The following is a 16802-nucleotide window of genomic DNA, read 5'->3' as shown; positions in this document are numbered from 1 at the left end:
AGTTTGGGCACCCAGAATTGGTGGGTATGTCTTGTCTTACCGTGTTCTGCTCCTCTGTCTTTTATCACTCCCTTCCCTTAGAAAAAATAACCCAGGGACATGGTGGGGCTAGCTGAGCGCTTACGGGACGCTGACACTTTGGTGGTGGGCACAACAGACGAGTGATTCTGCTTCATGAGGTTGGAATTGCACGTGGTCGATGGGCTTTGAGGCTGTACACAGAGTGGTGGTGAAAATAACGGAACACTTGCTTGTTAAGTGTCTGTCTGTGCAACATAATAAGGCTGCGGTTCTGTGGGAGCAGTCAATAAGGCTGTAATAGAGCGCACCTGCATTGCGGAGCCAAATTATGGTGACATTGACAACCTTAATTCTGGCATTTCCAAATTTGCTAATGCTTTCTCACAGACCTTTTGTATCATTTTGAATTTAGCTTTTGCATGTTATCACTATACTAGGAAACACCTTACTGTGTTTCATTGTTTTGTTGGTCTTTTTTGCTAATGGTGACTGATTTCAAAAATCAGCAGGCAGGGGTTTAGGCCTGATGTTCAATGATTTGGAGGTCAACAGAAAGTCACAGCTGATAATTTACATATAGAAGCAATATTGTTGGATAGCTAAAACAAAAAAAACCAAACCCAAACCATATATATGTATATAGAAGCTTTATGTTGTTGCTAAACTGAAGCTATTCAAGCAAAATTATTTTAATACAGCCCAATGGAAGACTTAGCCTTTTGGGTTGTACTGTGTGACTTCTCCAGCAGCCAGGGACTGAGGCCTAGGTGTTGGGACACAGTGGGAAACGCTGTCAGACAGAAGTGTCCTGTTGGATACCATTGAATGGTTTTGATCTAAAGATAAGGAATATGAAGAAACAGTATCCTGGAAAGCAATAACTCTGAAAAAGACTTTTAGGAATTAAGTGACATTATGTGAGCTCCTGGTGCAGGGCTGTGACAGAAGGGGGTAAAGGCGACTGTTGAAAGCCTAAATGCTGCAGTCGTTAAAAGAGGACGGACAACTTGTGTAGCATGCTGAAATACCACAAAATTCTGGGTCTGGTATTTTTAAGATCATTCAGAAAAACGGACAAAATGCAGGAATACTCTCAAATCTGAAAACTGGAAAAGTGCTTTATGGTGAGAGTGTTTAAAAACACTTGCTGCCTTGCCAGGGCAGTATGCTTTTGTGCAGCCTCATCAAGCCACCAAAATGACTGAAGGCGTGTGGAAATAAGATGACTGAGATCTCTGAGCATAGCTGATAGACTTGATAGCATACATGCCAGTAGTGTAAATTGGTAAATGGAAGCATGATGGTAACTTTTGAATCGGAGTTGATGCTGGGTGTGGAAGCAGAGGTACAATGCATATGCTTTCATTTGGCATCTTCATACTTGCTGGCTTTATTTAGGTCTTACCTGAGTTTTCTAGCTGTGTATCTTGGATGTTAGTTCTGTCGCTTTCTGCCTTTACCAAAATCCTAGCCAGAAAATGTTTAACTTTGCCATTAAAAAAAATTCGGGGAATACGAGGGTTAAATTAGCATTTATCATGAACTGTGCATCCATTATTATGCTATGCTTGCATTAGTTACTTCATTAACTCTGCATTGCAAAGGCAGTACATTTCTTTCCTTGCTAAATGAACTGCTGACTCTGACAACCTAAACTTATTCTTATCATCGAGTTTAACTTCAGACCTTCCTGATTTGAATTTTTTAAAAAAAAAAAAATTGTGGTCTAACTTGTATTTGTAGCCTAACAGAAGGAGCAAGGGCTCAATTAACTTCTAAAACTAATATCAGTAGATACTAGGAATTTGAATTCTCGTAGCCGTGTAAAAGCTTACATAGTTTTCACAACTGATAGTGATTAATTAAGCACTTGACTGAAAAATGCTGCTAATCCACGTTAGGCAAATTTTACTATGAGTTGGTATTTCAGATGGTATTTTATCTCATAACATCATCTGATGAATGAGGCGGAACATTCCATGAAAAGTGGAAAAAAATATGGCACTGTGTGCCACAGAGCTGTAGTCTCGTTGCTATAAGCATCATTTTGTTTATGACTCATCATGATGACTTTCATATGGGAGCAGAATTAGAATTGTACATCCACCTTTTACTGGCATTTCATGATTTTTGAGGGTGTCTCTGTCTTCTAACACGAGCATTCTCTGAACGTCTTTATTTTCCTGCGGATTCCCTATGAAAAGAAAGGATTACAAACATTGGAAGGGGTTACTTTTGATTTCTGGCATATGGCTGGGTACTAAATTAACTATTTATATGAACCTCTGTGTTATTACGAATATGTTCTCCTAGGCTGTCTAAATTTGCAGTGCCATAACAAGCAGCTGTAGGGATGTTGTGTCACACTGTCAATGGGAATGCTGCAGTCATTTCCTATAACTTGCTCTCAGAAAGAATACAGTGAAAGTAGTGGTAGTTTAGAAGCACAGTGGGGAGAAAAGATTAAAAATGGATATTAAACAGGGGGAAAAAAATCAATTATTTCATATAGCAGGTTTTCTTCATGGTTGGCAAGGAGCACTCCCAACTTTTCTTCTCCCTAGCCAGAAGAATTTCACTGAAGTAGAACAGTAAAATGCTGCTACTGTCAGATGCGGTGATCTCATTATCCATATAGATTTAACATTTTTTTGAATCCATATTTGCCCACTAGAGGGCTGATTGCTTCTTCCCCTTTAATACTTGATGTTGTCTGAGACAGAATGTGAAGCCCTTAATTAAATGGATCGTTTGTTCCCTTGAAAATGCCTGAGACCACATAATACAAAACTCTCTGAAATGCAGCTTTCTGCTATATTCCAGGGCTGTTTTTAACTCATAAGGCTCATGAATTTCTTAATGCTACATAGCATTCCTGCCCTCTCAGGGCTGATGCTAATTAGATGATTGGAAAATGAGTCCTTACAAGACTTTTTTTTTTTTAAATGTTGTTTGAAAAACAATACTGGAACGTTTATAGCTGCTAAATTCAGACAAGAGGGGTTTGTTTTTAGGGGTGGGTGAGTTGGGGGGTTTGCTAACTGTCAGATTTATCTTCCATTTTTATGCAAGTGTCAGAAAGGTTTTGAAATACGTTCTTTGTAATTTTAATCCAAAACTGGAAAAGGACGCTCAGTCTGTTTCTCTTCATTAAAGTTTGTTTTTGGGAATTTCTGACCTGAAAGCAGATACCTGACAAAGCAAATAAATACAGGAATGGTTGCACAGAAGTTATGGAAAGTAGATGGCTTTATGGCACTGCAGATCTAATGCATGGGACTGCTTAGATTTGATGACATAGTAAAGTACATGAATTCTTCAGAACAGACTAAACTGTTTAAAATATATTGTCATGTGTACAGCACAGAAGAGATTAGTGCCCAGCATCGTATTTAAATGAGAGCAAGACTTTTGGAAAGGTACTTCTCTCAGAAAGGTAGCTGGATTCTCAGAATATTGATTGTAGGGGCCAAGTGATTGAGACCATACTATAGCCTCCGAGTGTTGTTCCAAAGATGCATTATTCTCATGGTTGGAAAGATCCTGTTTCCCCTTGGATTTTTTAACTTCTACAGTCAGTTATTGTTTCTCATCATATACCTTTCTTTGCTCATAAAACAGGCCCCTAGTAATTGATATTTTTCTCCCTGCATAGATTTATATGGGTATTGACCAAGCTATCTTTTAAGCCTGTCTCCAAACCTAGACTGGGCTCAGTGAATCTTTACTGCAAAGCCGATTTTCCACATGCCATCATTCTTCAAGTTTGCTGAACTTGTCTGAGTTTTTCAATAATTGCTGCCTATGTGGACTTTACAATTAGACATGCTGCTGCAAGAATAGTCGCACCATTCCAGTTTACAAAAATGATACCTGCTTTTCCCTTGATGGGGGGTTAGCTAATATGGTTAGCCGTATTAGCACAGCATCGCACTGGGTGCTTGTTCTCAGTTGAGTAGTTCATTATCGGAGGACCGACGGTGTCCTTGGACAACTGGAACAGAGTTCAATTGAGTGTAATGGAAGGAAGCGTCTGCTGAGAAAGAGCTTGATAAGAGTCATGCGTGGGAGTGTGCCCTAATGGTGTGCATTAGCAGGGGACTGGACTTGGCGACTCAGAGGTATTTTTCAGTTCATATTCACCTCAAAGTTTTTTCTAACGTTGCTGCTTTCAAGGATACAATCCTTATCCCGTAAGTGTGACTCGTTAACTGCAAAATGCATACGCTGTATTCAGGTCTAGCTTTAAACATTTTGGAAAGTCTGGGACAAACTGTACAGGCGTTTGGAGATAGTTGGGTTTATAAACAAAGAGTGACTTTTAAAAAAGATGATTCTGATGTTCCTTTTGACTCCTTGCATCCCTAACAGACCTAGGGATAAACAGCCAAATTGCTTCTGTGTGTTGATTCCAGAAGGGATCGTTGTGCGTGTGCAGGGACTTCATGTAAGGCTGTATCTAGTGTGCTTGTTCTGTTAAGGTTTGCGATTAAAGTGGATTAAGAGAAAGATGAAGATAGGAAACATGGGAGCAACTGTTAGAGACGATAATGATTGTAAAAGAACAGTGATGGAGAGGAAAGAATGTAGTGACAGGTGTGTGGTAGAGTGCTGGCTCGGGAGGCATGGCTTCCAGTTAAATGCTTTAAAATCAGGCTGTGGCTTGGAAGGGCCTGTGGAAGTTAAGGTAGGTGCTGGGTAAATATTACCTACATGACATACGCTAATCGGACTGCACACTTCATAAAGCTTCTGGCTCCAGCGTAAATAATCACAACAGTAGATGCAATGAAGTATCTTCCTGAAGACCAGGATCCATTCTTTGTGGCTTGTAATACCTGCAGAGGCTTTTGTCACTGAGCAGTTTTGTAAACACTTGTAAAACTTGAGGAAATTCCCAGACAAAAACATAAGTCAGCCTGCTGTGAAGGCTAAATTCATATCAGCCAGACTTCTGGGTGGCATTCTTTTGTTCAAATGTGGCCTTGGAAGTTCCAAGTGCAGGTTCAGTTTGGTCTTGTTTAATCAAAAAGTCTGCAAATGGAAGAACTAAGTTCAGAGAAACCTTAACTCTGCCCCTTGGTTGGCACACATCGGGGGGGGGGGAGGGGACGGACGGACCAAAAACAAACCAGCAAAACAGTCCGGTAACTTGGATGCAGCTTCTGTCTCTCTGTCAAATTATCAACCACAAAAGCTTTTACCATCTTGAATTGTGAAACAGTGCAAGCTTCTCTTAACAGCCTGGTGTCATGATGGAGGAACGGTTTTTAACAGCAGCATCCATAGCAGATAGATGCCAACTGCTTCTTCCTGTTCAAAGAGTCTGTGTTACCAAATACGTTTCTGATCATTATGGGAACAGATGGATCCAAACTCCTAGACAAAACATTTTGCATCACATCAGTAAGGTTGAAATGATGAAAGCCCATTAGACCAGTGAAATACCACATTTAATATCCAGAGTGTCTTTGTGAGACCCACTAGGAAAGCAGCACTGCTGTTATTCTTGGCATTTTGTATTCTAAATACTCGAGTGTCTCCTCCAGAAATGGGAGCAGAGTTAAGTGGGTTTGGTCATAACTGCTTTTGCAGACTTTGCAGTACACGGAATTAACTTTTATTATGAAGATGAACCTTAACCTGGAACTTCCAGGTCTTCCAACCTTTTTTTTTGACTGAAATAAATCACGGATGAACAAAGTGTTTTTTGTCTGGGAATTATTATTCCTGTCCCCTTCGGATCACTGTTGGAAAATTTCCAGAGCGCTGCCCTGTCTCCCTTGTAAGCCTAATAAATCAACATCTTTGGTTCTTCCAAAACCTTTACTTGTCTGGCTGCAAGGTATCGTTTGGTCTCTGCCAGTTCCTAGCTTAAGTTTCTCCCCCCGGGACTGGAGTACTTGCAGCCAAGCACAGTGTCCTGGGTGAAACCTCCCCAGAACCATACAGTGAGGAAACATCCCTTCTTCACTCAGTGTGGCAGACCCCATCCAGTTAGTTGGTACCTGTTGGGGCTTGCCCCCGTGTGACACTGTCTCTTCCCCTCGCCCCGGTCCCAGGTGCCGGATGTGTTCGCTGACCTTCTACTCCAAGTCGGAGATGCAGATCCACTCCAAGTCCCATACGGAGACAAAGCCACACAAGTGTCCTCACTGCTCCAAGAGCTTCGCCAACAGCTCCTACCTGGCCCAGCACATTCGCATCCACTCAGGGGCCAAGCCCTACACGTGCAGCTACTGCCAGAAGGCCTTCCGCCAGCTCTCCCACCTGCAGCAGCATACACGGTAAGGGCCGGAGGAGGCTGGGGGCCCTCCGCACTGCATGTTGCTGTCGTCCCAGCATGCTGTGAGCACCCTCCGTGGGCGGCTGCCTGGGGACTTTTTTCCGCAGGCTGGTCAGGTCTCGTACACGACGAACCGGCAGTGGTGGTATCCGACGTGTGAGACTTGTCACTTGCTGTGAGGGGCTGGGTATGCGCAGAGGTTAGCACTGCTCACCCTAAGGGGCGTCCGCAATGGAGTGACGCTTTCTGACGGAAGGTAGGGCTGGTTGTGTCAGTGTGAGAGTAGAGTGGGTGTAGGAGGACTGTTCCCTGTCACCCCAGCATAGTTCTGCCAAACGTCTCAGTCCAGGCTTGCAGCCCCACTGCTGTTTCAGCCGTAGGCTTCCCACACACAGCTCCGCCAATGCCCCTCAGTCCAGACTCTATAGTTCCTCTCTCTGGATCCTCCCCCGGTGCAGACAGACCATGGTCTCTTGAATCCAAGGGGAGCATGGTTTGAGACCGAGCGAGCTCGTGCCGTGTCTGGAGTTCCTCCATGTAGCAGATAGCGTGGTGCTGTCCCACCCCCTTTGTGCCCTCATTCCATCAGCACTAGCCAGATGGCGGTCATGTCCAACTGCTGCTGCTCCTCCTCCTCTTCGGCAGGATCCACTCCAAGCTCCACACGGCGATTGTCAAGCCGCACAAGTGTCCTCACTGCTCCAAGAGCTTCGCCAACACATCCTACCTGGCCCAGCACCTCCGCATCCACTCGGGGGCCAAGCCCTACACCTGCCGCTACTGCCAGAAGGCCTTCCGCCAGCTCTCCCACCTGCAGCAGCACACACGGTAAGGGCCAGAGGAGGCTGGGGGCCTGGCCCTGGCCCCCCCGCGCTGCCGGCATGCACCTGTGGAGCACGCGCGCCAAGCATGCGGGGGGCGGGCGGGGAATGCGGCCGGCTGCACCCTCAGAAGGAGGTGACCCACCAGAGTGGACGGAGTGGAGGCTGCGCAGGAGACACTGACCACGTCAGGGCTGAGGTGGGCACATGCTGTCCCTGGGGATCCTTGGTCTTGCACCGCGGGGGGCACAGAGAGAGAGAGCGATAGAGAGAGAGGCATTGGCCGTAGGGGATCACAGCCTGGCACCACGGGGGTTGGACTGAGTGTGTGGAAGCTTCTCCTGGCATTGCAGGGGGACAGGGACAGATGAACACTGTAGGTGATCTCAGCCTGATGATGTAAAGGGAAAAGCATTGGTGTGTCTATCCTGAGAAGGAACCTGCTTGCTTGGTACTGCAGGAGCAAGAGAACAGACTCTTCTTGGTCATATGGGACTCCTGGGCTTGGAGCGGGGAGCGTGGACCTCCAGACCCCTTCCCAGCCCATTTTCAGGTGGCCCGTGTGCCAAGCTGGCCAGGCGTTCATAAGCTCTTGCTCCTCAGTCCTAGTCACTCTCTGAAATCTGCTTGACTGCCTGTCTTCTCTGACTTTTGTAGCTGGACACAGGAGCTGGGCAGAGCTCTCTTTGTCCAGATAGAACAGCATCTGGAGGCAACATCATCCCCTTCCCTGCTCTCCTGAGTGGCTGTGAGATTTGATCACAGCATCAGGCCCTGGCAGTCTGCCCTGCCTGCCTGCTCACTGCCTCTCGTTTGTGCTCTTCCTCCTCAACAGTATCCACACCGGGGACCGACCCTACAAGTGCGCTCACCCTGGGTGTGAAAAGGCTTTCACCCAGCTCTCCAACTTGCAGGTAAGAGCCTGGACTTGTTCTGCTCGCTGGTGAGGGTGGCAAGGGTGGCTGTCAAGTGAGGGGAGAGGCTACTTGCCCTGTGGTGGAGGAGATGGAGAAATTGGGGCAGCTGGGAGGAGAGTGAAGGAATACAGAGAAGCTGTTGGAGCCCTGGGAAGAAGTGAGATTGCTGGCTTTTGTGGCACTAGTGATCCAAAGAAGTCGTGTAAACAGTCACATCCTGTAAAATTGTAAACTTGGCTTGAAAGCGGTGAGACCTTGGTAAAGTTCCTCCCATCTGTGCCGCAGAGTTTTTTAGCTTAGCTGGGGCCAGGCTTTTGCTAAAGATCATGCAGAGTGAAACCTAGATATCTGATTGCGGGTTTTGTTTGTTTTACAATGAAATGGAGGGCATAAGAGTAGGGATTTAGGGAAGCAGAGGTGGTGTGCCCTGTTGCAGTGTCCTGGAGGAGGGTGCACCAAACGGCAGAGAGCTGTAAATGGCTGTGAGCAGTTAAAGCAGATCCTGCCCTGAAGGGCAGTGGCAGATGGGGGGAGCAAGCACGTGGTGAGGCAGAAGAGAGAAGAGGAAAAGACTGAGAAAGGATTGTGTGGAGACTGAGAAGATGGAGGCTGTGGAGCGTTAGGAGACTCTGCTCTTTATGTGCCTGGTATGCCTCAGACAGAAAGGCATCTGTGGGGAAGACGCGGTGGGCTGGAGGGAGAAGCTCTGTCCCCTACACCAGGAGCCAGGCATACCTCTCAGCAGGCAGGGGCACAGGGAGCTTGGAGCCGGGCTGGAAGGGGGTGTCGGAGGTAAAGCCTTCGCCAGTACTAATACTCGCTCCCTTCCCTGCACTTGCTTTTTCTCCACCCCCCTGCTGTCCCTCAGTCCCACAGACGGCAGCACAACAAAGACAAACCTTTCAAGTGCCACAACTGCCACCGTGCGTACACGGATGCTGCCTCGTTGGAGGTACACCTGGCTACACATACAGTGAAACACGCCAAGGTCTACACCTGCTCCATCTGCAGCCGGGCCTACACCTCGGTGAGTGTTTGCTGCGCTGGGGGGTAGCAGAAGCCAACGTGCTTCCACGGGAGTAGCTCCTCCAGATCCAACAGGAGCAGCCCCCTGAGCTGTTGTGTCCCTCCCTGTTGGTTTTGGCTCTTGCGAACGCCATCCCCTCCTCTCACGCCGTTCTTCCCGTTGCAGGAGACGTATCTGATGAAGCACATGCGGAAACACAACATCCCTGACCCACAGCAGCAGGTGGTTCAGGCGCAAGCCCAGGCCTCTCAGCAGCAGCAGCACTTCCAGCCACAGGGTGGAGGGGCGGCAGGGGGCCCTTCTGGAGACACTAACCAACCCAACCCTCCCCCCCAGTGCTCCTTTGACCTGACTCCTTACAAGACTTCAGAGCATCACAAGGACATCTGCCTCACTGTCAGCACCAGCGCCATCCAAGTGGAGCACCTCTCCAGCTCCTAGAGAGACCTCAACCCAGGGAGCAGAAAGCCTCTTGTGCATAGCCTGCGCCCAGGGGCACCGCTTGCGCAGCGGCTCTCCTCGTGCAACAGTCTCCGGCCTCTCCTCCTGCAACAGCCTCTTCTGGCCGTGTAACCCTGTTCATGGCAGCCCCTTGAACAACAGCCTGTCTCAAGGGGGTGCTCCTTCTGTGCAACAGCCTGCCTGGTAGGAGGATGCTTCCTTGTGCAAGAGCCCCTTTCCTGTGCTGGGATCACTTCCTCATGCAAGAGCCCCCCTTTCAAACCCAAAGAAAGGCCCCGGTTTTGCCTTCTCTCACTGTAGGATGTGTATGAAGGGGGGGGTGCATGTCGAGCCACGCATGGTGGATGGGATGGAGAGACGGTCCTTGTACGTACAGGGGCTCGGACACATGTTTTCAGCAGGCCACAGAAGAAAGTGGCAGGGTTCACAGCTGGATGGGATTCTTTGAGGATTTTCTTGAGTGTCTAAGGGAGAAATATCCATTCCTGTCCCTCCTGCTTGTGAAAGGGAGGAGGGGTCGCTCGTCCTGCCCCAAGGACTGGATGGGAGAAACCTTCTCCCCAGTGGAAGGTGAGACCAGTGAGGGGGGAGAGGTGAGGCATGTTCTCTGGGCCGGACAGGTGCTTGCACTGCCCGAGGGCTGTGGAGTATTGCACTCTTTCTCCTCCCCTGGTGGAGAGCAATAGAGAGGAGTCTGTCTGAACTGGCTGCTGCCTCTCTCTCCCAGCTGTCTGAGCAGCACGATGGCCAAGGCCCCGTAGGAATGTGGGTTCCTGCTCATTGCTCTTCCTGCCTGTTGTGGATGATGTCCTAGCAGCTTGTACTCCTCCTTCTCTCCCTCCTGCTTCCCCCCCCACCTCCTCAGAAAAGCCTGCAGGCATCAACAACAAACCAAAAAGCAACTGGAGGGAGGGTAAGAGACTGCCAAAATAATCATCACCTTTCTCTCTACTCCCTTTCCTGAAAGGCGGAACGACAGCAGTTCTGACTCTCACACACCTGTCCTGCCCCCAGTTTCCCAAAGGGAAGGAGGAGGAGGAATAGACCAGTCTTTTCAAGGAGCCGGCAGGAGGCAGGGAAAGGCTAGCTTCTCCTGCTCACCTCCCAGCAGAGCGCTCTCCCAGGCTCCCTCTTGCCAAGACGGGCTGGACTCACATGGCAGTGGTGGCCTCTTCTGGACCCTGGTCATGGGAGAGAATCCCCAAAAGGTGGACAGTGGAGAGAAGGGGATGAAGATCCCCACAGAGAGACCAATCTAATGAGAAGAGGGAGCCAACAAGAATAAACTGAAGGCCCCTTGAATTTATATATATATATATATATATATAAATATCTATTCCCCACCCCGGCCCGCTCTGTCCTTGCTGTAACTGTTTCTATCTCTGTGTTTATAAAACGCATTATCCTGGCGAATTTTTATTTTCAATCTGTTTGTTTTTCCCTTTCTCTTCGTCTTCAATTCTCCTTCCCTTTTTATTTTATTGGTCCACATGACTACCAGTCTTGTGTGTCACTTGTTAGTTTCTTTGGATCATGGAGGCTGACTCGGAAGAGAATGAGAAGGCAAGGGAAAAAGCATGTGTTGTTGGGATTTAAAATCACTCACCCACCCAAAGCCTATAGAATCTCCCAGACTTCTGTATGAACAACCAATAGGGGCTGCTTTTTTTTTTTTTTTTTTTTTTAACCACCTTGTATAGAAATAAATTGGTGTAAAAGGCTCCCTGAAGGTGCTGCTGCAAGCACCCTGCCCCTGTGATGTGTGTTCCTTCCCCCTGCACCTGACCACGGCACGAGCATCGTGCTGCTGTGGGTCCCGAGCAGCTGTGCGGGCGGACACGAGGGTAGCACATCGAGGGTAGCACATTGCTGCCCCGGGGCAGACTTACGGTCTGTGCAAGGGAAGCGAGGAGCTCTGCCCTCTGTGCTCTGCCCTTGCGGAGCCTGTGGCAGAAACTTTCTTTTCTTCTGCGTTTAGTCACCAGGGTTGGCTGCAAATGGTTGGAGTGTTCTGTAGATCCATAGGTTAGGTTAGAAGAAGCTGTCTGATCTGACTCCTGCTATTCACAGGTGACATTTCAACCCATTTATCCTATATTGAGCCCCAAGAATTAACATGTGTTTGATGTATGTGTTGACAAAATGCATTGGCTTGATTTTGAGGCACTGGGACACAGACAATCCCTTCCATTGGTAGCCTGCTGCAAGGGCTTCGTGTTCTCGCTGTTTAAATATTGAAACCTGATTTCTCCTTTGGATCTGTTTGGCTTTGGCTTCCAGTTTCTAGTTCTGGATATGTCCATCCCGCTGATAAAGACAGCCTTAGAGCACAGTGGGGCTTTTTCCCCTGGACTGGTATTTAAACACTGTAATGTCACTTCTCAGTCCACTTTTTGACAAGCTAAATGGATGGAACTGCTTAAATCTTCCATTGTAAGGGATTTCCTCCAGCCCATGAATTATTCTTGTCTTTTCTTTCTGCATCTTGTACAATTTTTCAGTATCTTGTAAAAATGTTCCTTTCAGAATTGAGTGTTCAAACCCCAGTGCCATGGACAAGGTCCCCCTGCCCTTTGCCTTAAGTCTGCAGAGGATTGCGTTCGTCCTTTTCTCGCAGCATTATACAGGAGCTCGCATTAGCTTCTTGTCTGGTGTGGCCCCTGGATCATCCGACGTCTCAGCTTTCCGTGATAGTAGTTCCCCCTTTCTACAGGTGTGGTCTGAGTTCTTGCTTCCTAGATACTTAATGTGAGGCTGTTTGAAGTCCAGTTTGTGTGAATGGACCTGGCTTCCTGATGGACCAGGTCACAACGCTTTCCCAGTTTTGTCGCCCACAAACTGTATCAGTTGTTATTTTTTACTTTGAGGTCCAAGTTGAAAATGCTATATTGCATCTGACCTACACTAACTTGAAAAGGATCATTCAGTGCAACTTTTTATTAGCTTCTTTTTGAGACTTGCAGGCTAGGCATTTCTTAATCCTCTTAGTATGTGATTATGTACAGTAAATCTTTTTGACTTATGGTGCTAGGTCAATGCCTTACAAAAATTTAAGTATGTTGCACCTATGCAGTCCCCTTTGTTAAACCAAATGTATAATGATGTCATCTAAGAATGAAATTAAGGTTTGGGGTTTTTCTTTCCTTTTTTTCTACAAAACCTCTATTTCATAAAATCTTTGGGTTAGAGGTTTTATTTTTCATTCACTAATTCTTCATCTCGACAGCTTTTCCATAATTTTGGCATCGAGTCATTTTATTTGCCTTTTGGGAATACTGTCATGAATGTCTTAAGGTATTTCTCTAATATCCCAAGTTTAATTAAAATTGGAATCAATGGGCTAGAGAGCTTGTTAGTGAACTCTTTTAGGATTCCTGTTTCTTTGCTGGCTTAAAAATATACATCCCTAGTAGACTGTCTGTTCTCCTGCTTTGATACTAAGGTACTGGATAGAAGTTGCTATTTTCGTCTGACTGCCACATCCCGTTTCTTTCTGAATATGGAATTGGAAGTATGTGTTGACTGATTTTCCTGTTCTGTGTCACTAGCATTTTCACCATTTGTGTCTAGTGATCAGTACTATGAGTAAGATTACTTTGTTTATTTTTTATTTAAAGAAAGGACGATCCAAAACCCCTTTCCTATTACCAGTAGTTCTGCTAGCCACAAAGATTTCCTTAACAGTTTTCTCTATTTTATAATGTCTAATTTATGTCAGTTGCTGTTTGGCCTTCCCCTTTTCCACGTGTTAAGTTTCAGGGTTGGGTGTGTGTGTGTGGTGTTTTAATTGTTTCTTGCTCACACTTTCTCACTGAACCCAGGATGAGCTTTTACCAAAAGTTTTCCTCTTTCTTGATTGTGGAATTTGGGCTTTTTTGGCCACATAGTAAGTTTTTGTTACAGAAGACTTTAATTCACACTTTTCTGCCTTACTTCTTTTTTCTCATGGACAACCTGCTTAATAGTTTTGCTCACCTTGGAAATTAGCACAGACTCAGCACAGGTTTATTACTGCCCGTGGCTCTCCTCTGCGTGTCCATATTCTATATGGACAGCACAAAATTGCCAGTTTCACTCAAGTTATTATCTTGTCTTGTATCTATCACCTTGAAGTGTGAAAAGTTGACTTGTTTTAGGTGCAGTGTCTTGTATTAAGAAAGCTACAGTTTTAAAAGTTGGAAAGATGTTTTGCCGACTGGTTAAATTCCCTGGGGAATGGCTCACAAGTTAAAATTCCTTGCAGTGGTTTTTCATTTTGTATGTTAAAGGTGCTTGAAATCACCTTTCCTCATCCCGGGTTTGACGTGGTGTTTTCTAATGGCTGCTATCCTTCCCCTTCTTGGAATCTACTGCCTAGCATGGGGATCCACATGTATTTTCAGGCTCTACAATTCTTGTGTTACCAGTTATTTCAAAGGTATTACTGCTTGTGTTTGTGCAGTTTGCTGCTGCTCCTATAGCTTTTACTGTTGCCCAGGAAGAAATTGATGTTTTTTCACTAAGGGACTTTCCCATCGAGTTTCAGAAATGCCACTTTGTTCCAGGCTTTTTTTTCTCATAATCAATGAGAATTTCTTATTTCTCTGTTCACCCAGAGTGCTGTTGCTGGTGTAGAAGTAATTGAAGATACCTTGCTCTCATTATCTTTGACACTTATTTGAGTTTGGATTAGGTCTTCTGTTTGGATTCCCAAGGCTGTTTAACATATTCAGAATGCTTCAGGTGGTTTAAAAAGTATAGTTGCTACCTGCGGGATGCAAAGTGTTGTATCTGTACAGAATTCTTCCCTGTTGAGATGAAGCCCCAGGTTCCACAGCCTGCAGCTTTTCAGCTTTGTGCACTCAAGGCAACAATGGTTTAATTATTGAACTCCCACTCACAAGAGTGGAAGATCCTCTAACGAGATCCCATGGTCCTTCCTTTTCAGCTCCCTGAATTCTTTGACCCTGCATTTTCTTTGTGATGCCTGTCCATTTCTTTCCGTATGTCTGTACCCAAGGAGACTTGACAGCAACTTTGGAGTTTTGTATTAGGTTGCATCTTGTATCTTTGCTGGAAGGTGGTAGCGCTTTTTCTTCTTGTCCTTTACCAAATTGGTTGTCTGTTCTTAGCTGGATTTTGCAAATTGTTGTTGCTTTAAAAGGAAACATCACGTAGGCTGGAAATCATTTAGAAAAGTCGCCCGCAAACAGAACTGAATCTCAGCCGTGACTAATGATAGTATTGCTGGTCTATAATTCAGTTAAATCTTGAAGAAAGATTTAAGACTTTGATAATTTAAAGCCTTATGGTTAATCAGCCATGTCCCTTTTTAAGAGTTTTTTTTTGTTGGTTATCACTGCCATGAAAACTGCCATTCTATTTTACTCCTTTTTTTTGTTGTTGTTTTAAATCCATAGGGTCTTGTTATAGCTTTGTTCAGTACATTAAAGTCTTCTGCTATAAGAACTCTTTTTTTCTCTTTTGTAATGAATTACAGGCCATGATCAAGTCACTGTATTCATCTTTCCAAACAGCTAAAATTAAATTCAGCTGGTTTAGGTGTCTCACAATAAGGCTTGGCTGCATCGTGTAGTCCTTACCTGTTGCCTTTCTTTTTCCCTTATGAACGGCCAGGCCAGGCTGTGTAGTGCTCAGCTGGGAGTCTCGCTGCATCAGGCCTAGACGGTTATCTTGAGCCTCCAAACTTACATTGCCATAAAAGGGTATGTAGTTCTTCTAATGAGATCTTTTTCTTTAAATTAAACCAAATAGCATTATGTTTCTCTTCTTAGCTGAGTGCAACCCCGATCAATTACACTGTGATTTTATCAAACCAGTGTTAGGTTAACTGGCTTACAGCAACCTGGATGATCCCATTTACTTTTCAAATACTTTTTTTAAAGTATTTTCTGGTCTTCTGGAACACGTTCAGAGCTCCAAAGTTGTTTGGAAAAGAAAGCCCATCGCTTCCATCTGCTTGCCAGATAATTCTTTTAAAATTAATGATTGTCAGTTTCTAGCTATGCAACTCCTAGGATGTTTTATTGAATGGGTGGAACTAAACTTCTTCCTAAATCTCATTGGCAATAGGTAATATTTCATTATTTCACAGATTTGTCTACATCATCCAACTTTCTTCCTAATATAGAATATAATTATGAGATTCTGCCTGTCTTCTATATTTTTATTGATTATTTTATCATCTTTATATCAACTAAAGGATATATATCATGTTTAGGATTTTCTTCTAATACTTTGCAGGTAATGTACCCAAAAGCTGCCGAAGTTTACTAGTGCAGTTTCAGAACATAGAATGAAATTGCTCTGTACGCTTCCTTAACTACAAGATAGGTACCTGTTCAATCGTCATTTCAGGTACAACAGATTAAATTTGTGTGCATGGTTTCTTGTTTCTGTATAGTAGAACACCAAAGTACTAGAGAGATGTAGTAACTTGGTCCAACAAACATTTCGATTTCATGTAGTGTCTGTGTAATGAATGGAAAAAAAAAACTGCAAGAAAAGAAATCATGACACCAAAGAACTAGAGTCTATGCCTAGTTTTGCTCCTGAATTAGGGTATGTTGTTGGAACGTGGACACAGCTATAATTTGGGGCCTTTGGCATCCTTTTTCATTTATAAAGCTGATTAACCATCCTGGGGGCAAGTGCTGCAGATCAGTTGCTTGATGTTTGTAAGAATGAAGTGTGGGTACATCTAGTCTTTCCTGAAGAGAAGGAAATACAGAGCAGGCACCTCTGAACAGAGAATGTTAAAGGGTGGGAAGAGCTGAATTTGTACCTCTACAGTAAAAAGGGAACCAACAGGACTCTGAAGTTGTAAGCCTCCTGCTGGTGTACGTATAAGGATCCCTCCAAAAGCGCTGGCCTTTACCTTGTGGTCCTTGACAACATTTTTAAGAGGTCTGTAAGGTAACTGAAAAGCTGGAGGCTTAAATTTGGTATGCAGATGTTTACATTTACAAGGGAAAATACACAGGCATCTGTAGATCAATAAAGGTTGAGAACCACTACTCTAGATGTTGTGGTTTAACCCCAGCCGGCAAGAGCCCCACACAACCATTCGCTCACTCCCCCCGCAGTGAGATGGGGGAGAGGATCAGCAGGGTAAAATGGAGCTAACTCGTGGGTTGAGATAAAGACAGGTTTAATAGGTAAAACAAAAGCAAAGCAAAACAAGGAATTCATTCACCACTTCCCACCGCAGGCAGGTCACGCCATCACTGATTGTCCCCCCCCTCCTGCTTCTTCCCCCAGCCTTATAT

At 45.3% G+C, this 16802-nt stretch overlaps 1 protein-coding gene across 11 annotated transcripts in view; it reads left to right on the top strand.

Moving 5' to 3' along the window:
- ZNF384 (zinc finger protein 384) overlaps nt 1–16550 on the top strand; it is a 28216-nt gene extending 11666 nt beyond the window's left edge. For 8 of the 11 annotated variants that reach the window (XM_055809223.1, XM_055809227.1, XM_055809225.1 and 5 more), the window contains 5 exons: nt 6084–6308; nt 6953–7135; nt 7964–8042; nt 8914–9072; nt 9238–16550. In XM_055809223.1, coding sequence (XP_055665198.1) covers nt 6084–6308; nt 6953–7135; nt 7964–8042; nt 8914–9072; nt 9238–9513 — 922 coding nt within the window. In that variant the 3' untranslated portion in view covers nt 9514–16550. The remainder of the gene's footprint in view (nt 1–6083; nt 6309–6952; nt 7136–7963; nt 8043–8913; nt 9073–9237) is intronic. The other 3 variants (XM_055809230.1, XM_055809231.1, XM_055809232.1) reach the window with 1 other exon arrangement.
- Nucleotides 16551–16802: the final 252 nt, after the last annotated feature.

This window comes from Falco peregrinus, chromosome 6 (genome assembly GCF_023634155.1).
Source record: "Falco peregrinus isolate bFalPer1 chromosome 6, bFalPer1.pri, whole genome shotgun sequence".
NCBI classification, from domain to species: Eukaryota; Metazoa; Chordata; class Aves; order Falconiformes; family Falconidae; genus Falco; species Falco peregrinus.
Note: the sequence above shows the minus strand (reverse complement) of the source record. Positions and strands in the feature narration are given on the sequence as shown.